Raw genomic sequence first — 19,760 nt, 5'->3', positions numbered from 1 at the left:
CTGGGAACCCCACAACTGATGAGAGCGTACAAAAGTTTGACACAGATGTTGCCTTCATTAGGAAATCTAAGTGGCCAAGAAGAATTTTTTTTACACATGACTGCATTTACACAACATGGTATACCAAACACTGATTTATTATTTTTTTGTTCTTTCCCATTTTTGGAAGCCTTTGGAAAATTTTTCTCATGGTTAAGGATTACGTTTAGGACAAGGATTACGTTTAGCACAAAATCAATGCGTTTCACAATAGGAAAAGCGGTATCATATGACATTCGCATTCGTTTCCCGATATTTAATGCAACTTACGGTATCTATTTGCTCCTTTTGAAGCTGCTTTGTGCGATTTACTGTAAGGTCGCTAGCTTCTTCTTTTTTTGGAGACGGGCGAACACTGATGCGCCTGCGGATGTCAATCATATAAAAGAATCAACATATTCTTTGGAGAAAAATGTTTCTTTGAACCTCTACGTAATGGAAATATTGTACATTTCAAATGGAACGCCATTTATGAGACTTGTTCTTTAATTTTACAGACAGCTGCGTTCCCTTCTACTCTCGTCACTTTTCTCTACAACGGGATCTCATCGAGTGCCGCGATTTTTCAGGCTGCGTTGAAAGCACGAAAGTTTGTGATGGGCAGAACGACTGTTCCGATGGCTCCGATGAGATTAAATGTGGTAGGAATTTATCTAGAACTCATCCCATGATACATAGGACTTGATTAATGATAAAGTAATGGTTAAGTTCGCTACTTTACTTCAACACAATCAATGAAGAAGGTCGACGTAAGTGCGACTGAAAATTCGAGGTGAGCTACATCTGCTTGTGTTAATGTAATGTGTCAAACTTTATCATCTTTATCTTTATTAAAACTTTACCATGGAATGTACTAAAACAGATGAGCTTCCGTGCTAATAGTGAAACATATGCAAGTTATGGCAGGTCGGAAATGGACAGACACCAATTATGCAAATGAAGGCATGATTTGCATAAAAATTCCACTGTCTGCTCAATGTGCTTTAAAATAAAAGTACTATTGTACATAGGTTATTGCATACTGTGCAGTTTCCTTATTATACAGATGTCGAGACAGGACACAGTCCACTGATTTGAATTCTATAGTGCTTGTATTTGTTTTTATGTTTATGATTTGTCTTTTAAAAAGAGGACTTCTGCTCCCTCCATGGTTTATTCGGCGATGTCGCGTACTGGAAGTGCCGTGGTTCCCCCGGCTGTGTTAGGGGAGAGTTTCTGTGTAACGGCATTTCAGACTGCATGGATGGGTCGGACGAAGAGAACTGTGGTAAAAAAGAAATATTTTTCCATTCACGTTTCATTCATTTAAATTCCAAATGTTTTGTGCAGTCATATCGTAAATTCTTTCTAGCTTACCGTAGCAATGACTAGGAATACTTTCTATATTCAGCAGCAGCAATAATAATGAATAATGAATGGTTTTATAAAAAAACAGCCTCGCAGGCAACCGTTGGTTACTTGAATTGCGGTGGAGATTACATTCATTTGTTCTAAAATCGCAATAATTATTGGATGATTCATAGTATGTACACGTGATCAAATTGAAATTCTTCTTGAAAAATCATTACAAATATCATTCAATACAGACGGTAGCAAAATATCGATGTGCTACATCAACATCAAAATTATCATAACAGTATCATAACAGTATCATAATTCAACATGCACACAAATATTTGACAAATATGCAATATCATCCTGTCATTCAACATCACAATCAAAAATATAACTTTAGACCCGATGGTTTTATTACAAGGTAACTAGCAAGGCAATTAGAACTGTAAATGACGTCACGGTGAACATGGCGACCAGTTAGGTCTAGGAAAATTAATTTTATGTCTCCGATTTCTTTCTGAAAGAGTTGGTTGGTAGGGATTCGCTTTTTCTTCTTTTCTTCTTTATATTTCGGCTGGTGTGATCCAACAGATACAGTTTAGCAATGTAAAACTAAAATACATCAAAACATTGGTGTCTTCAAAAATCATATTGTAATTGTACAGAGGTATTCTGTATTGGTTTCAACGACTGCAGATGCAGAGACCAGTGGATGATGATGATGATGATGATGAAGATGATGATGATACTGTACAAGCACAGATATGTCGATAAACTTAACAAATTTTTAAAAAGTACAATGTTCACTACACGTTCTTTTATAAACTGTTCAAGCTTTAATCTGTTAACAGGGTGAGAAATACAAGTCGGTTTTGAATTTCATTACTCAGATATCAGACTTAAAGGCACCCAGAGCATTTAATGAGGCTTGAAAACTTAAAATATTCTAGTTGCTGTAATCTTTATGAAATTGACATTTAATGTTACTGTTTACCACATTTGCGTGTGGAATTCTTGTCAAAAGTGCTCAAAAGCGGCACAAAAATAAGCTACAGTGTGATCTTTTAGTTTCACGCGCTTAGCGTAAATGGACCGATCCCATAGCCCCGCCCACCTCCGTCAAAACGTAGAAATGCAAAATTCAAACATGGAAATGCAAATATTTGACGGACATGCAGTAACTCTCTCATAATTGGAACCGCTAATTATGATGGGCAGTCAGGATCAGTCTATCAGGACTTGGTTTTTCTATCAGTTCTCACCACACAACGACATCGAATCTTTGCTCCTTTAATGTCGATATGTAATGGTATAGCGTTATTGAAACTTACTATGTGTAGGAATGACTAGAAATTTGAGTTTTTTATTCAAGTTTCAAGCCTCATAAAATGCTCTGGATGCCTTGAAAGGAAAGCTACACAAAAAATTAAAAATCCTTCTATGTCATGCTTGATAAATTCTTACTTCAAGTCGTTTCACATAAGTCCGTCATAGTTTTGGGATCTTCCACCCTTTGCAACATATGCCGTGCTGACGCCTTCTCACCTGATAATTATGGTACACTGAACACTGACGTCCTTTAATTCAATCATCAGGTGAAAAATTTAGAACACTGACGTCATATAGTTCAATTATCAGGTGAGATTATCGCCCCCTCACATGATAATTGAATCATATGACGTCAGTGTTCAGTGTAGGTAGGTAGGTAGTGTTCAGTGTACTAAAATTATCGGCTGAGAAGGCGTAAGCACGGCAGAAGTTGCAAACGGTAAAAAATCCAAGAACTATGACGGACTTATGTGAAACAACTTGAAATAAGAACTTTACTTTGGAATATATTAAGCAAAGCATGATAGGATTTTCAATTTTTTGTGTACTTTTCCTTTAAGATTTTGTATTTTCTTAATAAGCCTGTTCTTTAAATAAGATGAGATGGAACTTATTTTGCTTTTGTCCAAGATCAAGATGACTTGTGCACGTCTATTGGCTACTGGACCTGTAAAAGCAGGGTCCCTCCCTATCCGAAGTGCATCAAGCAACAGGACCGGTGTAACGGCGCGGTGGACTGCAGAGACTTCTCGGATGAGATCGGCTGTGGTAAGGGAAATATTTGTATGACGTTCTGTGAAAAGTTTAATCAGGTTTGTAAGTCACTGGATGATAAAATTCTTTGTACACCGCATTTACGATGTAGGTAGCTATGGAAACACTTCAGGTTTGGGACCTCATCTGTAAGCAGCGACACCTAGCTGCAGTGCAAAGTGTACCAGTCAGAGTTGCCCATACGAAGGTGACAGACGGTCACCAAACGTCGGTGTAAATAAAATACTTGGTTGTGTACAAAGCATTTTTTATCCATATATGTCGTGTGCTTTATCAGTTTGAGATGAAAAAAGAAAATACGGTACTGTGTTGTAGTAATTTTCTATAAATGCTCTTTCCAGGCTTCTTCTTTCGTTTTGTTTGGTGCTAACGTTGCGTTTTTTTTATAATTAAGAGTCATTGCACGAGAAAACCAGGCAAAACCAGGCAGAGGTGGGAAGATGGGGGTCGGCCAAATCGGCTCATACTTTGTATGTGTGATAGGTATGTTGAACTATGAACAGCCATATAATTAAAACCCTCCAGCTATTTTTCGTTATGGCGTTCTGGGACCCCCCTAGGAGACCCTCAAAAATCCAACAATTTATGGCTGAAAATTACTGAAATTGCAATGGCTACCCTGACCATTCTGATTAAGATACGATTATAAATCTTATATTTCCATATAGCATGGGTTTCCTAGTTTCACCTACCAAAAGTTGAAGGTGAAGCATTGAAGTTATGAGGGTGTACTAGGGGGTTACCAGAACCAATGAAAGCAGAATTTTCATCTCTTTGAATTTTAGTCATTTTCAAGGGGCATTATCTGCCCTGGGCAGTGGCTTTGGAGAATGGTTTTACTGTTGCTGGAGAGAGGAACATCTACTGATGCAAAAACAAGCGTCGTTTAATTGGGATACATATAACGCGAGCCGTGAATAGGGGCTCTTTATGGGGATTTTTCGGGTTTGGGGCTATAATAAATCAGGTTGTGACGTCTCACTACGGGGTAAGTTATGGCAATTTTTTCTGCCGCTGGGTGAAAACCATGCAGAATTGTCATAAAATGCTAGCACAAATCAGAAATGTTCATTTGGGCTCTACATGGGGGAAATGAGGATACTTAAAAAGTAAATGAAGCTTGTTTTGCACATTTTACAGTTGCTTTTTAAGACGTTAATCAGTAAATTACTTACTTAAAAAGTATGTGCAATTATAAAGAGGTCAATAGTGAAAAGGCTATGGATGGGGGTTATTAGGACCCATATATGTGATATCACGGGTACCCGCAGCTATATGGAAAATCAAGAAACAAGACAGTCACTGTAACAAATATCTGGGAATAGTTTTAAACTATATATATATATATATATATACTTATAAGTTTGGGTCAGTACATGAATCATAATGAAATCAACAGATTGTACATTGCAGTTGCAATTGTTTCATTTCAAAGAACATTATATATTTGGTATCAAGCATTCTCGAAGAACTCAGCCAATGACTGTAACTAGTAATTTCAATCTCTTTTACCCATCTAAAAAATCTAAAATGACACAATCCACACAATTCATGCAATACAAGGCACCTGGCTATTGGCTAGCAGGAAAGCCAGGTACTTGGGAACTAAGTGGTTATGTATACTATGCTACAATTGGAATAGTTTTGAATATTGTTTAACCAATACAGTATCAAAACTAACAGCATTTAATTTAAAAAAAAAAAACAACACCAAAACATGCATTTGCTGCAGGCGGTTAGAGGTTGTCAATGTTGACAATGTTATGGGAATGTAATGTGAAATCTCAAAGATTGAAAAAAGTTAAGGGCATCACTGAAATTCTTTGTATGTATTATTGCCGTAATACAGATAATAGTGCAATGCTAAAAGTCAATGCTTCATAACAAAGAAAAGTCCATAGAAACAGCCCAACATGTGCAGCTGCGCAGATGTAGGAGGCTTTCCCGCGGCCGTATACTGGTCGTATTAGTGACAAGTGGCAAGTACGTGGAAATTGCGATGCGTCACTCCTATCAGCTTCAAGGCATTCAGCCTTTCACATTTGGCGCGTTTGCAGATGTTCGTTTCTCACAAATGATAGATGATGGCAACAGTTGTATTTTGTATTATTACATTCATTTCATCCTCTGTGAGGTGACACAAGTTTCTTTACAAGTCCATTTGAAGCATGGCAGAATAAAGATCATCATCCTGTAAACCAACATCCTCCTTAATCACCTTCTTGAGAGTCAGACTGAGTGAAGAACAAGTTGATGTGCATGATCTTGAACTTCAATTTTTGTATAATGATATTCATCTGTTCAACGCGTATGTCTGTTTCAATGGTCCTATGGAATGATTTTAAGAATTGCATGCATTTTGTAGATACATGTAGTATCAACATTTTGATATTGTTTGTGTAACCCTGGGAATGAAAATTACATTACATGCTACAGAAATGGGCTACGTTTTTGAGAACACATTGAAAGTTTTACAATCTGTGAACTGCAGTTTGTTGAACCTGTTCTGATCCTGATTGGCCACCAGAAGTATATATATTTAGCTAAAATCTAAAATTGTTCTTGACATTTGTTATAGTCTAATTTCTTTATTTTCCATATAAAGTATATGTAGTTCTGCACCCATGTGTGTACCAATGATAATGTGGAGTTCTGATAACCCCCATACATAGCCTTTTTTTCATTATGTAACATTTAAGAAATGAATATGCATATGATTATTTAGTGTGAAACTAACTAATTCTTAGAGAGCAACTGTAAAATGTGCAAAACAAGCTTAATTTTCTTTTTAAGTATCCTCAAATCCCCCATGTAGAGCCCAAATGAACATTTCTGATTTGTGCTAGCATTTTATGACAATTCTGCATGGTTTTCACCCAGCGGCAGAAAAAATTGCCATAACTTACCCCGTAGTGAGACGTCACAACCTGATTTATTATAGCCCCAAACCCGAAAAATCCCCATAAAGAGCCCCTATTCACGGCTCGCGTTATATGTATCCCAATTAAACGACGCTTGTTTTTGCATCAGTAGATGTTCCTCTCTCCAGCAACAGTAAAACCATTCTCCAAAGCCACTGCCCAGGGCAGATAATGCCCCTTGAAAATGACTAAAATTCAAAGAGATGAAAATTCTGCTTTCATTGGTTCTGGTAACCCCCTAGTTCACCCTCATAACTTCAATGCTTCACCTTCAACTTTTGGTAGGTGAAACTAGGGAACCCATGCTATATGGAAATATAAAATTTATAATCGTATCTTAATCAGAATTGTCAGGGTAGCCATTGCAATTTCAGTAATTTTCAGCCATAAATTGTTGGATTTTTGAGGGTCTCGGAGGGGGGTCCCAGAACGCCATAACGAAAAATAGCTGGAGGGTTTTAATTATATGGCTGTTCATAGTTCAACATACCTATCACACATACAAAGTATGAGCCGATTTGGCCGACCCCCATCTTCCCACCTCTGCCTGGTTTTCTCATGCAATGACTCTTAACATCTTTTACCATTATTCAAAGACTACTGTGGACATGATGCAATGGCTGGCTTCAATATCATTAATTTCTGGGACAGCAACATCGTCACACAGGGAGAGGACTCATCGGGACTATATCAAGATGGCTGCATTCCGCTTGACTACGTTTGTGATGGTATAGACGACTGGTATTCACAAGACGAAACCAACTGTGCCCAAGGTAACGTAACCTTACCAATGGCAAATATCGTCCAATTTATTACAAACGTATCTATCTTCAAACCGCGCGGACTGAACCAAATGTTTAACCCATTGGAAGAAGTATCAGCTCTTCTAAAAAGAAAATGAATAGTCTGTAAGTTTATCTCCGCCTGTTTAAAGGGATGACAACAAAGTTACTTGCCCCCATTGGAGCCCATGATAAGACCCACTAAAGTAAGGCCCTATAAAAGTACTTACCTTAACTTCAATCTTAAAAACACTTCTCCACCAGGAAGTCACAAGGGTATACTTGATAAACATGCAAAGAAAACAGAGGGTTGTACAGCTCAAACTCGCAAAACGCCACACGGAAGTAAACAGACCCTATCTCTGACCTAGTTTCCAGCCATACCCATCCGCATGACCCAACAACTCACATATGTTCTTACGCCACCAAAACTGCTGAACTAAACAATTTTCAACTAAAATGGGAAAGCTAAGACCCTACCTGTTCCTTCTAACCAAAAAAGTCTCCAGATTGGGCAAAAATTTTCAAGGAAAAGAAAGGTTTCAAAGATTTTAAGTAGGGACTACAAACGAGTTCAAAGATTGTGCCACTCAACTTAGGGGTCAGCCCTAAAGCCGTGCGAGCTTGTATTTATGCTGAGGTCTATGATGAAGAATTGTGCTAACGTTACCCATTATCGTCCATTTCAGTCTTTCTCCTTCTAGCGCTATACTTGAAGAACATAAACCAGAAAAAATGCACATTAACTAGGCAAAGTAGTCTACAGACAAATGATACTTAAGTCACTATGTTTGTCCCATTGCTTGCTTGGCGTGATGGAAGAAAACAATGTTGTGCAGTGAATTTCACTGACATGAGCGGCACAAGAAGAGTTATGACTAAGGATCATACATGTGGACATGACCCAAACTGGACGATAACTGGTAGTGGGCGATAACTGGTCATGTTATGTTATATTGTAACAAGAGCTATCTGCCACCCACAAATCATGACCATAGCATGTCCAGAACGTAAAATGCAAAACAGGACGCCTTAATTTTGCAAAATATACACTTAATAATTTCCATTATCAATCCTACTATAGCTAGCACATTTGAACTTTTAGACAGCCGTGCACCTTTCTTATTACAGGACTAACAGATCAATGTCCAGAATGGCAGTGTCCTGGAGAAAATACCTGCGTGTCACGCTATAAACGATGTGATACTGTAATAGACTGTGCGAACGGGGAGGATGAAAATCGCTGTGGTGAGTGCATTAGTCTAAATGTAATTAAAAAAGACGGATCCCGACTGTCCAGCAAAGTTTGCAGTTCAACCAATAAGAAAACAGTTACAAGTTTTGCACGTCTTTGTTCTTTGTTTTGTATTTTTGTTTTAACGTCAGAAAAATAACCGAATTCAATTATCATTTACGTAAGTTTTATGAGCTATTGTCTGCAAAAAGACACCTTCTGAAAAAGAACACGTATATGAATACGTGCTTCTACAAATTTTGACTACGATTTTACTTTCGTTAGCATAGATAAAGTTATAAATTTATTGGGCCTGTCACAAAATTGACAAAAGTCCAAAACAGATGAACGCATTCAAGCAAAAAAAAGCAGGTGGTACTAGTGCTGTAGAATAAAATTGAAAATGTGTTCCAGCAGGAGCCCATGCATAGACTCATGTAATTAGATTCTTGTAGGTCAGTGCTGTTGATTACTATTGTCGGCTATTGTCTTATTTTGCGTTTGAATTTAAATTCCAAAGCACGGGCAATAGCCGCCATCTTTGTGTCGACAAGGCCAGCCACGCCCAGCAACATAGTTCTCGGGAACTCTCACAAGATCTCGTCCAAAACTAAATGAACGTGATTTTGCTGATTGCACCAGTGGTCTGTGATCTGAAATCTCGTAAAAGTTGGCCGCTGCACACTGTAATGAAACGTTTAAGACTTTGAACAAGCTAGTCCAGCCTTCAAATTCCATTATGTCTTATTTTCCTACATTAAATAGATGCATTCTGTGACCTTGTGGGAGGATGGAAGTGCCAGTGTGATCAACTTACTAAATGCTACTTTGCCGAAAACATTTGCAACGGATTGAGTAGTTGTTTTTCGCCGTTAGGAAATGGCTGTGATGACGACGAGCAACGATGTGGTACTGTGTCTACTTTTGAATTTCTTCTTTCAACAGATGACGTCTTCAGGCTACTAAATGTCTTTTTAAAGATTTCTCATTGGTAACCAGATAATGAAACTGAAACGAGGATTATGCATATCGATAACAATGCAATTATCTGGTATTTCATTATATGACATGTGTCCTAAAATGCATGCGTAAATTCAGATATTTTCAAAAACACGTGACCTCTACAGACAAAATGTCACATTCTCAGTTTTGGTTCCAATCAGATCATAGTGTTGAAATGAAGGAGCTAAAACAAAATGCAGAAATTTTGCCTATCCACGCCATTTTGCCAACTGTAATTTTTTTTAATTGAAAAAAGAAACATACGCAATTTCGGGCGGCATTTTAAGCCACTTTGCGAATAGTTCTTTCGCAATATGGCGCAATTAGACGGAGTCCACTTTAGTAAAATTGATCTGACATTTGTTAATACTACAGATGAGTACTGCAAGGCAGTTGGTGGCTTCGACTGTGGTGCGAATGTCTGCATAGAGCAGCATCTAGTCTGTGATGGACATCCTGATTGTGACTTCAGAATCTTCTCAGGCGCACCAGCAGATGAGCAGGGCTGTGGTAAATCTGTATCTGTAACTATGTAGCCGGCATAACCGTCATTTGGCGTAACACACCAGCCTCGTAGGCGCGCGGCGCAGAAGCAGCTGGTTATATTACATTGAACGGCCTGTCATCTGACTGCAACCGTTCTTTATATTTCTAAAGCTATTTAGTGAGGATTCTTCTACAGTACTTGATGACAACGAGTTCCATTCTACTATGGTTCTAGGAAAATACTAATTGAACACATCAATCCTTGGTTGATAACTCTGGTAGACATGATTCTATGTTCTAGTCCTTTTCTGAGCTGGCATTAGATACTTGTCAGTCGGTACGTCCACAGGGTTATCAGTTATTTTGTACATCATGCAAAGTTTTTCTGTGTTAGAAAGAATTTAGGAATGGCTTGGCATTTGACCACATTTTGTACTTCGTTGTATTGTTGTGTTGACTTCAACCGGGCTCAACCCCAGAAATTTGCGTTATTTTCGAAACGACTAGATCTTTGTGAATACAAACTCAACCAATGTAATATTCCATAAAAGATTAAGAACAAAATGAACCATTTATAATTCAGTACTGTAGTTTTTCCCATGGGGTGTGATGCATGATGGAAGTTATGCATTTAGTACTAGTTCTCCTGTGAGATAACTGCAAATCCGGATCAATTTGTGACTAAATTAAGTATCTAAGGCTGAAAATTGATGAACAACTCTTAAAAACATAGTTGTCAAAAGCCTTTATTCCGTTGTATGTTGTTTGCCCATTTGTCAAAGTTACTATATCGGTCTACACAACAGTTAGTCCTTCGCCCCTGGGCAATACAGTCCTTAAAGGGCACAAGACACCAAAATACATTTTCTTATTATCTGAAATAGGAGTAGCATCATTCAAGGAATATAAACGTTTAAAATAAATAAACCCACTTCTAATGTTATTTAACATTGAACCATCAGAAACCATTCTTCCATGGCTCTAGCTCTTTATTGTTATCTGATCTTCTCACCAGGTGATTATATTAATCAGTGACTAATGCCCAGTCTTGACGTCATAATGAACACGGCAGCCGGTTCGGAACCTTACACCACGGCTCGCGAAAAACATCATTTGATGAGCAAACAGTGCTTGATTATGGTGATAACATTCAATTCAAGAACACAACAATATCTGTTTTGTTTGCTTGCAAAAAAAAGTTCTTTCCGAGCCGCAGTGCAAAGTTCCAAATCGACTGCCACATTCATTGTGACGTCATGACTGGGCTAGTCACCGATTAATGTAATTACCTGGTGGGAAGAATCAAAAGCTGGAGGTATGAAATTTTGATGGTTCGATGTTCAATAACATCCGAAATGTGAATATTTTGTGAGAATTTCTATGTTATTAAACAATATGTTCTATGTAATTTCCGGAAATTCTTAATGTTGATGTCATTGGTGTCTTATGCCCTTTAAAGAAAAACTTCTTCAATATAAGCAAAACTATTTGTGTCTCTCAATTACATGCAACCGTGATCTATTTGAAGTAGCTGATTTTAGATATAGATATTTTTTCATAAGCCCAAATATCCATTACAGGTAGTTGTGTTGGGTTCTGGACTGCGATGGCAATGGAGATGGAGCTTCTCGGAATATCAGACTACTACAATCACACCTGCAGCTCAGGAAAGTGCGCCGGAAGTTACGATTTATGTGACGATGTCGACACGTGTGGCAACTGGGAGGATGAGCAAGATTGTGGTGAAGCTTTTATCTGTTTAAAAATCATTTGTTTTATTTTGTTCCATTTCGTTCCATTTCATTCCGTTTCGCACTTTCTGGAGACCTATGAAAGAACCGCAGTTTTTTAAGAAGTCACCATTACCTACTCGAACTTTCTCACATTTAAGGACGAACAAAAAGCCATTATTTTAAAAATCGCAGAACCAACAAATTATAGACAATGTGGGACTTTCGTCATCTTCTCCTTCCAAAATCGAAGTCGAACCCAACTATTTAGATATAGCCAAAACTAATACTTGTCATGAGTAATCTCTTGTTACAACAAGGTCAATAACTGATCATTATCACGTGCATGTCTCTTGTGTTTCTACCATGTACTTGCACTTAGTCTCTCGGGCATAAACTTGCAAATTATATGAATTTTAAAACACGAGAGTTCGAGCGCTGTCCTACATATCCGCCCATGGCCCTCCGGTCTTATCCTTATCTTCCGCAGACCATGGTCGGGAGTTGGTTGGGAGCAAGGTCGGCTGTACTGTGGTCGGCAGTTGGTCTCCGAGATTGGCTACTGGTCGGCTGCACCAGCCGAATGTTTAAAAAATGTATAAAACTAGAAGTTGTTGGGAGTGGTATGGATGTGCAGAATCTCATCTCAACCATCCCTGAACTCTATGACCATTTGGGCCCCGCAGGAGATCTAGCAGCCATTCTATGTTTTCTGTTCTTCTTAATGTTTCACTTGGTACGGTGTAATGGTTGTACATTCTCTGATATTGATCCTCCCGTCTTTCCATTCTTCCCCCATGGGCGGTTAATATAGTTTTGGATAGTCCCGAAGACCGTGACACGTGACCGTACCACTTCAGTTTTCCTTTCTTACTGTAGTTTCGGAGGTCTTCGTATCGACCAATGCTTGACTCAGCATTTCAGCATTTGAGTTTGTTTTTTATGGTTTTTTTTCAGTGTCAGTGGATTGTCATGTCGCACAATGTGAAGCAACACACAAGTGCCTGACGTTAAAGGATCCCTTCTGTAGTGGAATTCCTGAATGTTTAGATTCTACGGACGAATTGAAGTGTGGTATGTGTTATTTGCATGATATTTTTTTTTCTAATTTCCCCCCCCCCACGAAATGACAAGATAGGATAAACAATACAAAACAGGTGCAGAGAGTAATAGTTTATACTAAGTCTTTCTCCTCTATACTTATTGAAATCTATTCTAGTCTGAATTACTAATTGTCGATAGATGATAACAAAGTGATACAAGTTATACATTGAAATTGTGATAATGACGCAATAAGAGTGATAAGATAATCATTGAGATAAATGTGTTTACTGTTCATTTCAGGCTCGATGGCCCATATTGACGAGCACATGCAGTACACATAGAAAAACACATATAAAGATAAATAAATAAATAGATCTAGACAAGAACTGAACATATGAGACGAGGAACTAGAATGTTTTAACACTGTGTTATTATAAATACGTTGTACAAATTAGATCCTTTGTATGAACATCACAATCATCGTTGCAACAATTAGTCAGAGGTCGACATGGTAAATAGATCAAGTTTGTTCATATCATATGTAAGACTTCAGCAACGTTCTATTATCATGATATGATACGTTGACACAGCGACTTTATACAGATACATATATGAATGCTTGAATGATTGAACACATGCATGAAATCTGTTGCTCCACAGTTGTACATGGTACAACTATGGCAACACGTATGGCAACAATAACGAACACAATGATATTCGTCTATAACAAACACAATAATACTCCTCTATTTCTAAAACGATGAATACTGCGTTAGCCTTGCTATTTGATGTATTTTGTTTGTAGGCTTGACGAAATGCATGGATACGATGATAGGCCTCGATATACACAAAGAAATCAGCACCGCACAGTACTGCGACGGCAAAGCCGACTGCAGATCAGGCGCAGATGAGAGTCCAGCGAAATGTGGCAAGTACCGTTTAGATTGAACCCGCCCGATGTCCCAGTGATTTCACCCACTGCAGTATGCCCTCCCCGGACCGCGGGCGAAATCTTTGGCGACTTGGCGCGGATAAAACAAAGATGGCGGCCTTCTGGCTACGATAATCACATGCAAGATAGTCTCCTCCTTTTAAAACACGAAGCTCCTCCCCCAAGAGCACGATCTGGATAGACACCCTTGGTTATCCCAGACGCGCTCCGCTGGAGCACATCTGGGATATCCCAAACCTGCACTCTTGGCTTGGGACGTGTTTGGGATATCCCAAAACTGCTCCAGAGCGGGTTTTAGATGGAGAGCGGTTTTTGGATACAACAGGCTCCCCACACCCGACAAATGTGCCCCCCCCCCACCTCGGCTCCTTCAGTGATTTCGCCCCTGTGGCAAACATTGTTCTGAAGTGGGAATGTTCTTCCCACAATCTAACGTAACATTTATTTTCCAGCTATGTATGCAGACAGACTGCCGTGCATCGCATCCAATCGGTTTGTATCGACCAGTAGCATCTGTGACGGCATACCGGACTGCTCCGATTCCTCAGACGAAGATGCCTGTATTGGTAAGCCTATCGTTCAAACATGACTAACGGCTAAGTTAAGGTCAACTTCAAGTTCTACCAACATCATATGGTGTATAGGGTGGCGCCTATCTCCGTTTGTTCTTAGAACTTGGGCCATACAGATGTGTCAAAATTGATAGATATTAATATCATTGTTGCATGTCTGGGCCTTTGGCTATATGGTTTTGTGCATGCACTACACGCTAACCCTCATACACCCGAACCCTTTTTTGCGACTAAAATGACTGAACGGAGTCAATTTACATGTGTATCCTCCTTTGAAAATTTGGTGGTCATACAATAAGTAGTTTAGGAGTTACAGAGGGCAGGTCTCAAAAACAGCACATTATTTTTGCTTGGGTCAAAAATAACCCCAGTGGAATCACTCCAGACTGTATTCTATAATGTCAACAGTATTGTGCAAATCTCCCTAGAAAATTAGGAGAGGTTAGAATAGATGACTACTGACGAAGTCATGGAAGGAATTTTTTTCGATCAAACATGTTCAAATGGCACATCAAAATCCACGTCTTGGGTAAAAAATGACCCCACTCGAGTGTATGAGGGTTAAGTCATTTTCGGAGACATTTCACTAAATCTACTGCCTCTTTTCTTCCAAGGAATCGGAGCTTGTTTGCTTCCAGTGTCCTTACTCCTTGATGAGTATTCATTTGAGGGAAATATTGGTACAAGTCCCTACGCCCACCGTACGCACGATCTGTCCCTAACGCAGTGGGTGGTTGAAAGTCTTGATGACTGGATGCAAATTACATTGGAGGCCAGTGTTCAGCTGACTGGAATAGTTATATCTGGTATGAGGTCATCGCATCCTCCCGTATTTACCATGAAATACGGATTGGGAACAGACTGTCTGTCAACGTATAAGGAGGGTGATATGGCGAAGGTATGTTGGTGTTTATTGGTCGCTGTATAGGGTATGATATTCTCCGTAAGTCAACTTTTTCTCTGATATTTCTAAACTATTTTAGTGCTATTTGTACACAGCAAAGTATACACCGACGTTTCAGTGCCATTCTGTTCCCTTCCTCATGGTAATTCTGACTGGTTCATTTTGCACTGCAGCTATAGGTGTCGCTGCTTACAGATGTTGTCCCAAACATATTTACGCATACGCGTAGTGGTTAAGCCTTTTTTAGAGTCTTTCTGTCTAAACCATGGTGCCACTATAAGCGTTCCTCACTCATCGTCGAGAAAATGGTTTACATAGGCGACAATGCAACAATACTATTTCTATGTCAGCTGACTTAATTTGAAATTTGTATACATTTTGGCATCAAATTATAACAACTTGCTATATCAATACTGCTTTGGTAAAAATGTTTAAACCCGTCCGCCGTTTGATTGATTGATTGATTGGTTGGTTGCAAAGCTATTCCAAACACCTTCGACCGGCTCGGATAGAGTTGGGTATCACTTGGACGTTGCAGTGCAAACTAAAGTGGTGAGACTTACACCGCAGGCATTGCTGGGCATGGCTGTTTTGGACGTTGGACTACTGGGATGTCCCATTAAAGGTGCGATTCGAAAATTTTACTGCGAAGATCATTTCCCTTGACTTGACTATTCTGGCATTTGCTTGTTATAGATCCATAATTTTTGTCGTAAAATTTACCCGAATACCAAGAATTTTCTCGTCTCAACAATTTCTACGGCAAATGTTGCATGTTTGAATTTATCGATATAATGATTTAAAAGATGCTTTTGCGTTGCAGAGCAACGCGTTAAAGACCTATCCTGTGGCAAAGGTTGGACGATGTTTGAAGAACGTTGTTACCAGAAGTTTTCTTCGCCACTTGTGTGGTGGGCTGCGGAAAGGTACTGCCAAGCTCTGGATGGTCATCTGGTGGCAGTCAACACGCCACAGGAAAACGATTTCATTCGCAGTAGCTTCGGAAATGGCTGGATAGGGATGAAGATTGATGCCATCTTGATCAAGAAAGAAAGACAGGTATTCTATTTGGTAAAATATCCCTCTTCTCTTGTCACCTATTTGCGTCTATTTGCAGGCACGGTTTAAGCTTGCCCATTACAGCAAAGTGTATTTTATTTTCCATCCTCAGAGGATGATCAATACATTTTACTATGTATTACAAGCTATGTTCCTTACTTGCCTACTATAAATATCGTGGATTTGCTGTTAAGAGTGTATTTAAGTGGGTTGAAATTTCTGTTTAGTATATAATTATTATCATTTTCTTCAGAAAATAGTCAATTTTACGTGGAGTGATGGAAGTGCTGCCGGAGACGCCTTCCGGGAACAGAACATCTCGTACGACGTTTTCCAGCAATATATCTGGCGACTCAACGATCCTTTCTGTGCTTTCCTCGAAGACCACGGTGTGTTCATGTAACATTAACTCTCTCCACTAACCACTAAAACACTTGTATACCTTTGTACCATTTTATTTGCTGTAAGCTAATATATAGTCCAGGAGGAGAAACCTGAGAAAAAAGTCGTCTCGGAGCACACCCTGTACAAGATTAGTACATTGTCATAAAATGATAGTTTGATGTCTCTCGATCATGTTAGATATGATTTAATATGGTACAGGTGGGATATCATGGTTCAAGACCTCTTATGCAAATCAAGCAAATATGCCACAAAGTGAAAAGAAAGCAGAATAACTTGTGTAATCCAAGTAATAAGCAGTAGTAGAGTGTTAGTTTCTGACCCTGGAAAATGCCTGGCATGTTACTCTGGCAACCGTTGCCAAGGAAGAAATACTTTCATAGCAATACTTTTTTGTTTACAAAATCTCCTCCAAGACTAATAATTGTAACTCTCAAATATAGTATACATTGCATTATTGCATACATGGCAAGGAATCGATTTCTGTCTATAGTTTACAGCTACATGAACGCTATGCCCTTGAACTTCTACAGGATCCTGGAGTATCCATCCTTGCAGCCTGATTGAGAAAGATTTCATCTGTGAGAAAGGTACCGTAACCAGTCAGTCCTTATTAGCATATTCTATCTGACGATGCGTAACCTCCCTCCTTAAAACATTAATCCGCCGGGTAACACAGATCCGCCACTTTGAAAAACAGTGAGTTTTGAGAGATCTTAGACCCTCCCCCCATCCACAGTTTATATATACAGGAGTGCATTATACCGGGGGACGTAGGGTTGGAGATCTGTTTGGTCGTATATTTTCAGGGTGGCGGAATTATGTACTGTCGAGGAATTATGTTCGTAGATGTAACATAAGTTAATATGGCGCACTCATGGATGAGAGATTCTCAACCGTTTGTATCTTTATCGACAACAATCTAGAGAACATTGTATTTGACATTTCTTAAGATGGTACATGGCAACCAGACTCTAAGTCTAGTAAACTAGGGTTTAGCCATTTTGGTTACCATAGCAAGGGCACGTGGTACCACTCTTGACTGGGTTCCCCAGCTTGGGCTCGATATTGCGCAAGCGTCAACTAAGTGCAGCCTAAAGCAGGTAAAAGGACCGGTGTGTTTAGTAAGGCCTTTGATTCCTTCAAATTCGTAAGTGGTGGAATAGATTTTTCTCCCAAAATGACTATCAAAATGTTTCAAGGTATTCAACTTTTCAAACACGTTTTTTTTGTAAACTCATTCACCATTGGCCTTCTCAATTTATATGCCACTTCTGGCGATAATAAAGAAGTTTTGATAAACATAGATATCATAACGGAATGACTTGGTTCTTTTTAGATCCTATATCCCATGGCGGGGGAGATGGTGATGACACTACGGCACAGTGTTACGATGCAGACTTGACAGCTACCAGATACGATTTTCACGCGTATATTCCGGATATGACAGGTAGGAAAACCGGTACTACTTAAGCCGTAACAATGGCAGATAGAGGTATTCCTTTCCCTCGAAAGTTCATTCCTGTTAGTCAAAGAATTTTGGATTAAAGTTAGATGCCATAACGAAATGGCTTAGTCCTTTTTAGATCTATTTTTATTGGTTCTTTTTATATCCTTTATTCCATATCCCTTAACTCATATCCATGCATGATTACTCAAGTTATGGCGAATTCTTGATTGTACTGAGTTGTCATTATATTGTTTCATTTATTTATTACAGAACTTATTTCTTTCGTTCACTTGATTTATTCAGATTGTTATAATTTGATTAAGTGAGGCCCATAAGCTTTCGGCCGTCCTTGCACTGTCTTATCTCACACAAATTTGTATTGTTATGTATTCATCATCTTACAAATGAGAACAAATAAACAAAACAATAAACAAAGTCGAACTGAAATAAGCCACACAGAAAATGGACTTACCCATATTTTCGACTGTTCAACTCCCGTCTTTGTCAAGGAATGAGCAATCCACTACTTCCGTGAGGTCCACATTTTGTGAGTTGGTAATTACAGTTCAACTTTGATCCAGAGAGGTGTATCCTTGTTTACTAAAAACGCAGTACATACAACTGGTCTCTGATATGCCCATCCAACAACAAAAATCCACATTCCATTCTAATCATCCTGTCAATCTTTTTTAGCGAAGCTTTAGGAGCGAGCTTAATAGTATACTTTACGCCCGATTTGTAAGAATTCCCGCTTAAAGGAATTTCTGCAGTCCGTCCGCACAAACCCTGGGGACGCCCGCCTGTCACTCTATGCCTTGTTAGTAGGTCTGGCATCCCGGGACGGAGGTCGATGACAGATGACCTAATTAATTACGTGGTGTCCGATTTCGTACTTGTGGGAGTGTGTCAGTACTTTAGCTTTGAAAGGGGTTTTCACCAACCACAGTTGATATATTATTGTGTTTTTTTTTTAGTGTGTGACGATTGTATGGCCCGTCAGACTACATGTGGGAATATCCGCTGCGGTAGCCCTGACCAATACCGTTGTGGCCTGATCTACTCGCCCGGATACCCGACTGCCTTCCCTCACTCGGTCATCTGCCTGTGGACCATCGATGGTCCGAGGGGAAGCTACGTCACTCTTATGCTGCTGGACGTTGATTTGCCCGGATACTCGAGAGGCGTCTGCACCAGCCGTGTGCTGCAGGTTTTTTAATTTTTTATTCAAAGATAACGGACAAAGACAAAGTGGCGCTGCACTCAAGTTATACAACTTATTTTGCCAACGCCACTTAACAAATATACAAACTTATAGATATAACGTTAGATCTCGCTCTCTCTATATATATACAACAAGTGTGCCTACGTCCCCCCACCCACACCCAAGAAATTATTAATTCAATCCAAAAGTAAATACAGACTGAAGTAAATAAGATAGTTGACTTCTATATATTTTGCACGGAGATTCTCTGTCCAATAGAGCTAGAAGCGTTGGGTCTGTTGGATGCATATTTGTGTAAGTAGAATAATATTTGAATATGCTGCAGGTTAGGGACAGGTTCCTGACGGTACGGTGGAACACGATCCACGGCCTGTGCCGTGGTGAGAACGAACAGAAGCGGTTTGTGTCCAGCTCCAATGACATGCAGCTGGCCATGCTGGCGACCAGCAATAGCGGTGATATCGGCGGCAGTCGCGGGTTCATGGCAACTTTCAACATCAGCACTTTCAGCGCCGTCGGCCAG

At 39.3% G+C, this 19,760-nt stretch overlaps 1 protein-coding gene across 1 annotated transcript; it reads left to right on the top strand.

The window, feature by feature from the left end:
* Positions 1 to 1,039: 1,039 nt before the first annotated feature.
* LOC136447759 (LDL receptor repeat-containing protein egg-1-like) lies at positions 1,040 to 13,624 on the top strand. Its single transcript, XM_066446803.1, has 8 exons — positions 1,040 to 1,306; positions 3,334 to 3,471; positions 6,995 to 7,171; positions 8,312 to 8,428; positions 9,792 to 9,926; positions 11,483 to 11,644; positions 12,590 to 12,706; positions 13,482 to 13,624. Exons 1-8 carry the CDS (start codon positions 1,279 to 1,281, stop codon positions 13,622 to 13,624), a joined length of 1,017 nt encoding a protein of 338 aa, XP_066302900.1. The 5' UTR covers positions 1,040 to 1,278.
* The last annotated feature ends 6,136 nt before the right edge of the window (positions 13,625 to 19,760 follow it).

The sequence above is a fragment of the Branchiostoma lanceolatum genome, chromosome 13 (assembly GCF_035083965.1).
Source record: "Branchiostoma lanceolatum isolate klBraLanc5 chromosome 13, klBraLanc5.hap2, whole genome shotgun sequence".
Lineage (NCBI taxonomy): Eukaryota > Metazoa > Chordata > Leptocardii > Amphioxiformes > Branchiostomatidae > Branchiostoma > Branchiostoma lanceolatum.
The sequence above is the reverse complement of the archived record's forward strand: the minus strand, read 5'-3'. Positions and strand labels throughout refer to the sequence as shown.

Excerpts from the sequence above, each read along its gene's own strand:
- LOC136447759 (XM_066446803.1), top strand. The coding sequence starts at position 1,279 with ATGGATGGGTCGGACGAAGAGAACTGTG. Across the intron at positions 7,172-8,311 it reads CGAAACCAACTGTGCCCAAG|GACTAACAGATCAATGTCCA; the intron begins GTAACGTAACCT and ends TTCTTATTACAG. Across the intron at positions 8,429-9,791 it reads GGAGGATGAAAATCGCTGTG|ATGAGTACTGCAAGGCAGTT; the intron begins GTGAGTGCATTA and ends TTAATACTACAG.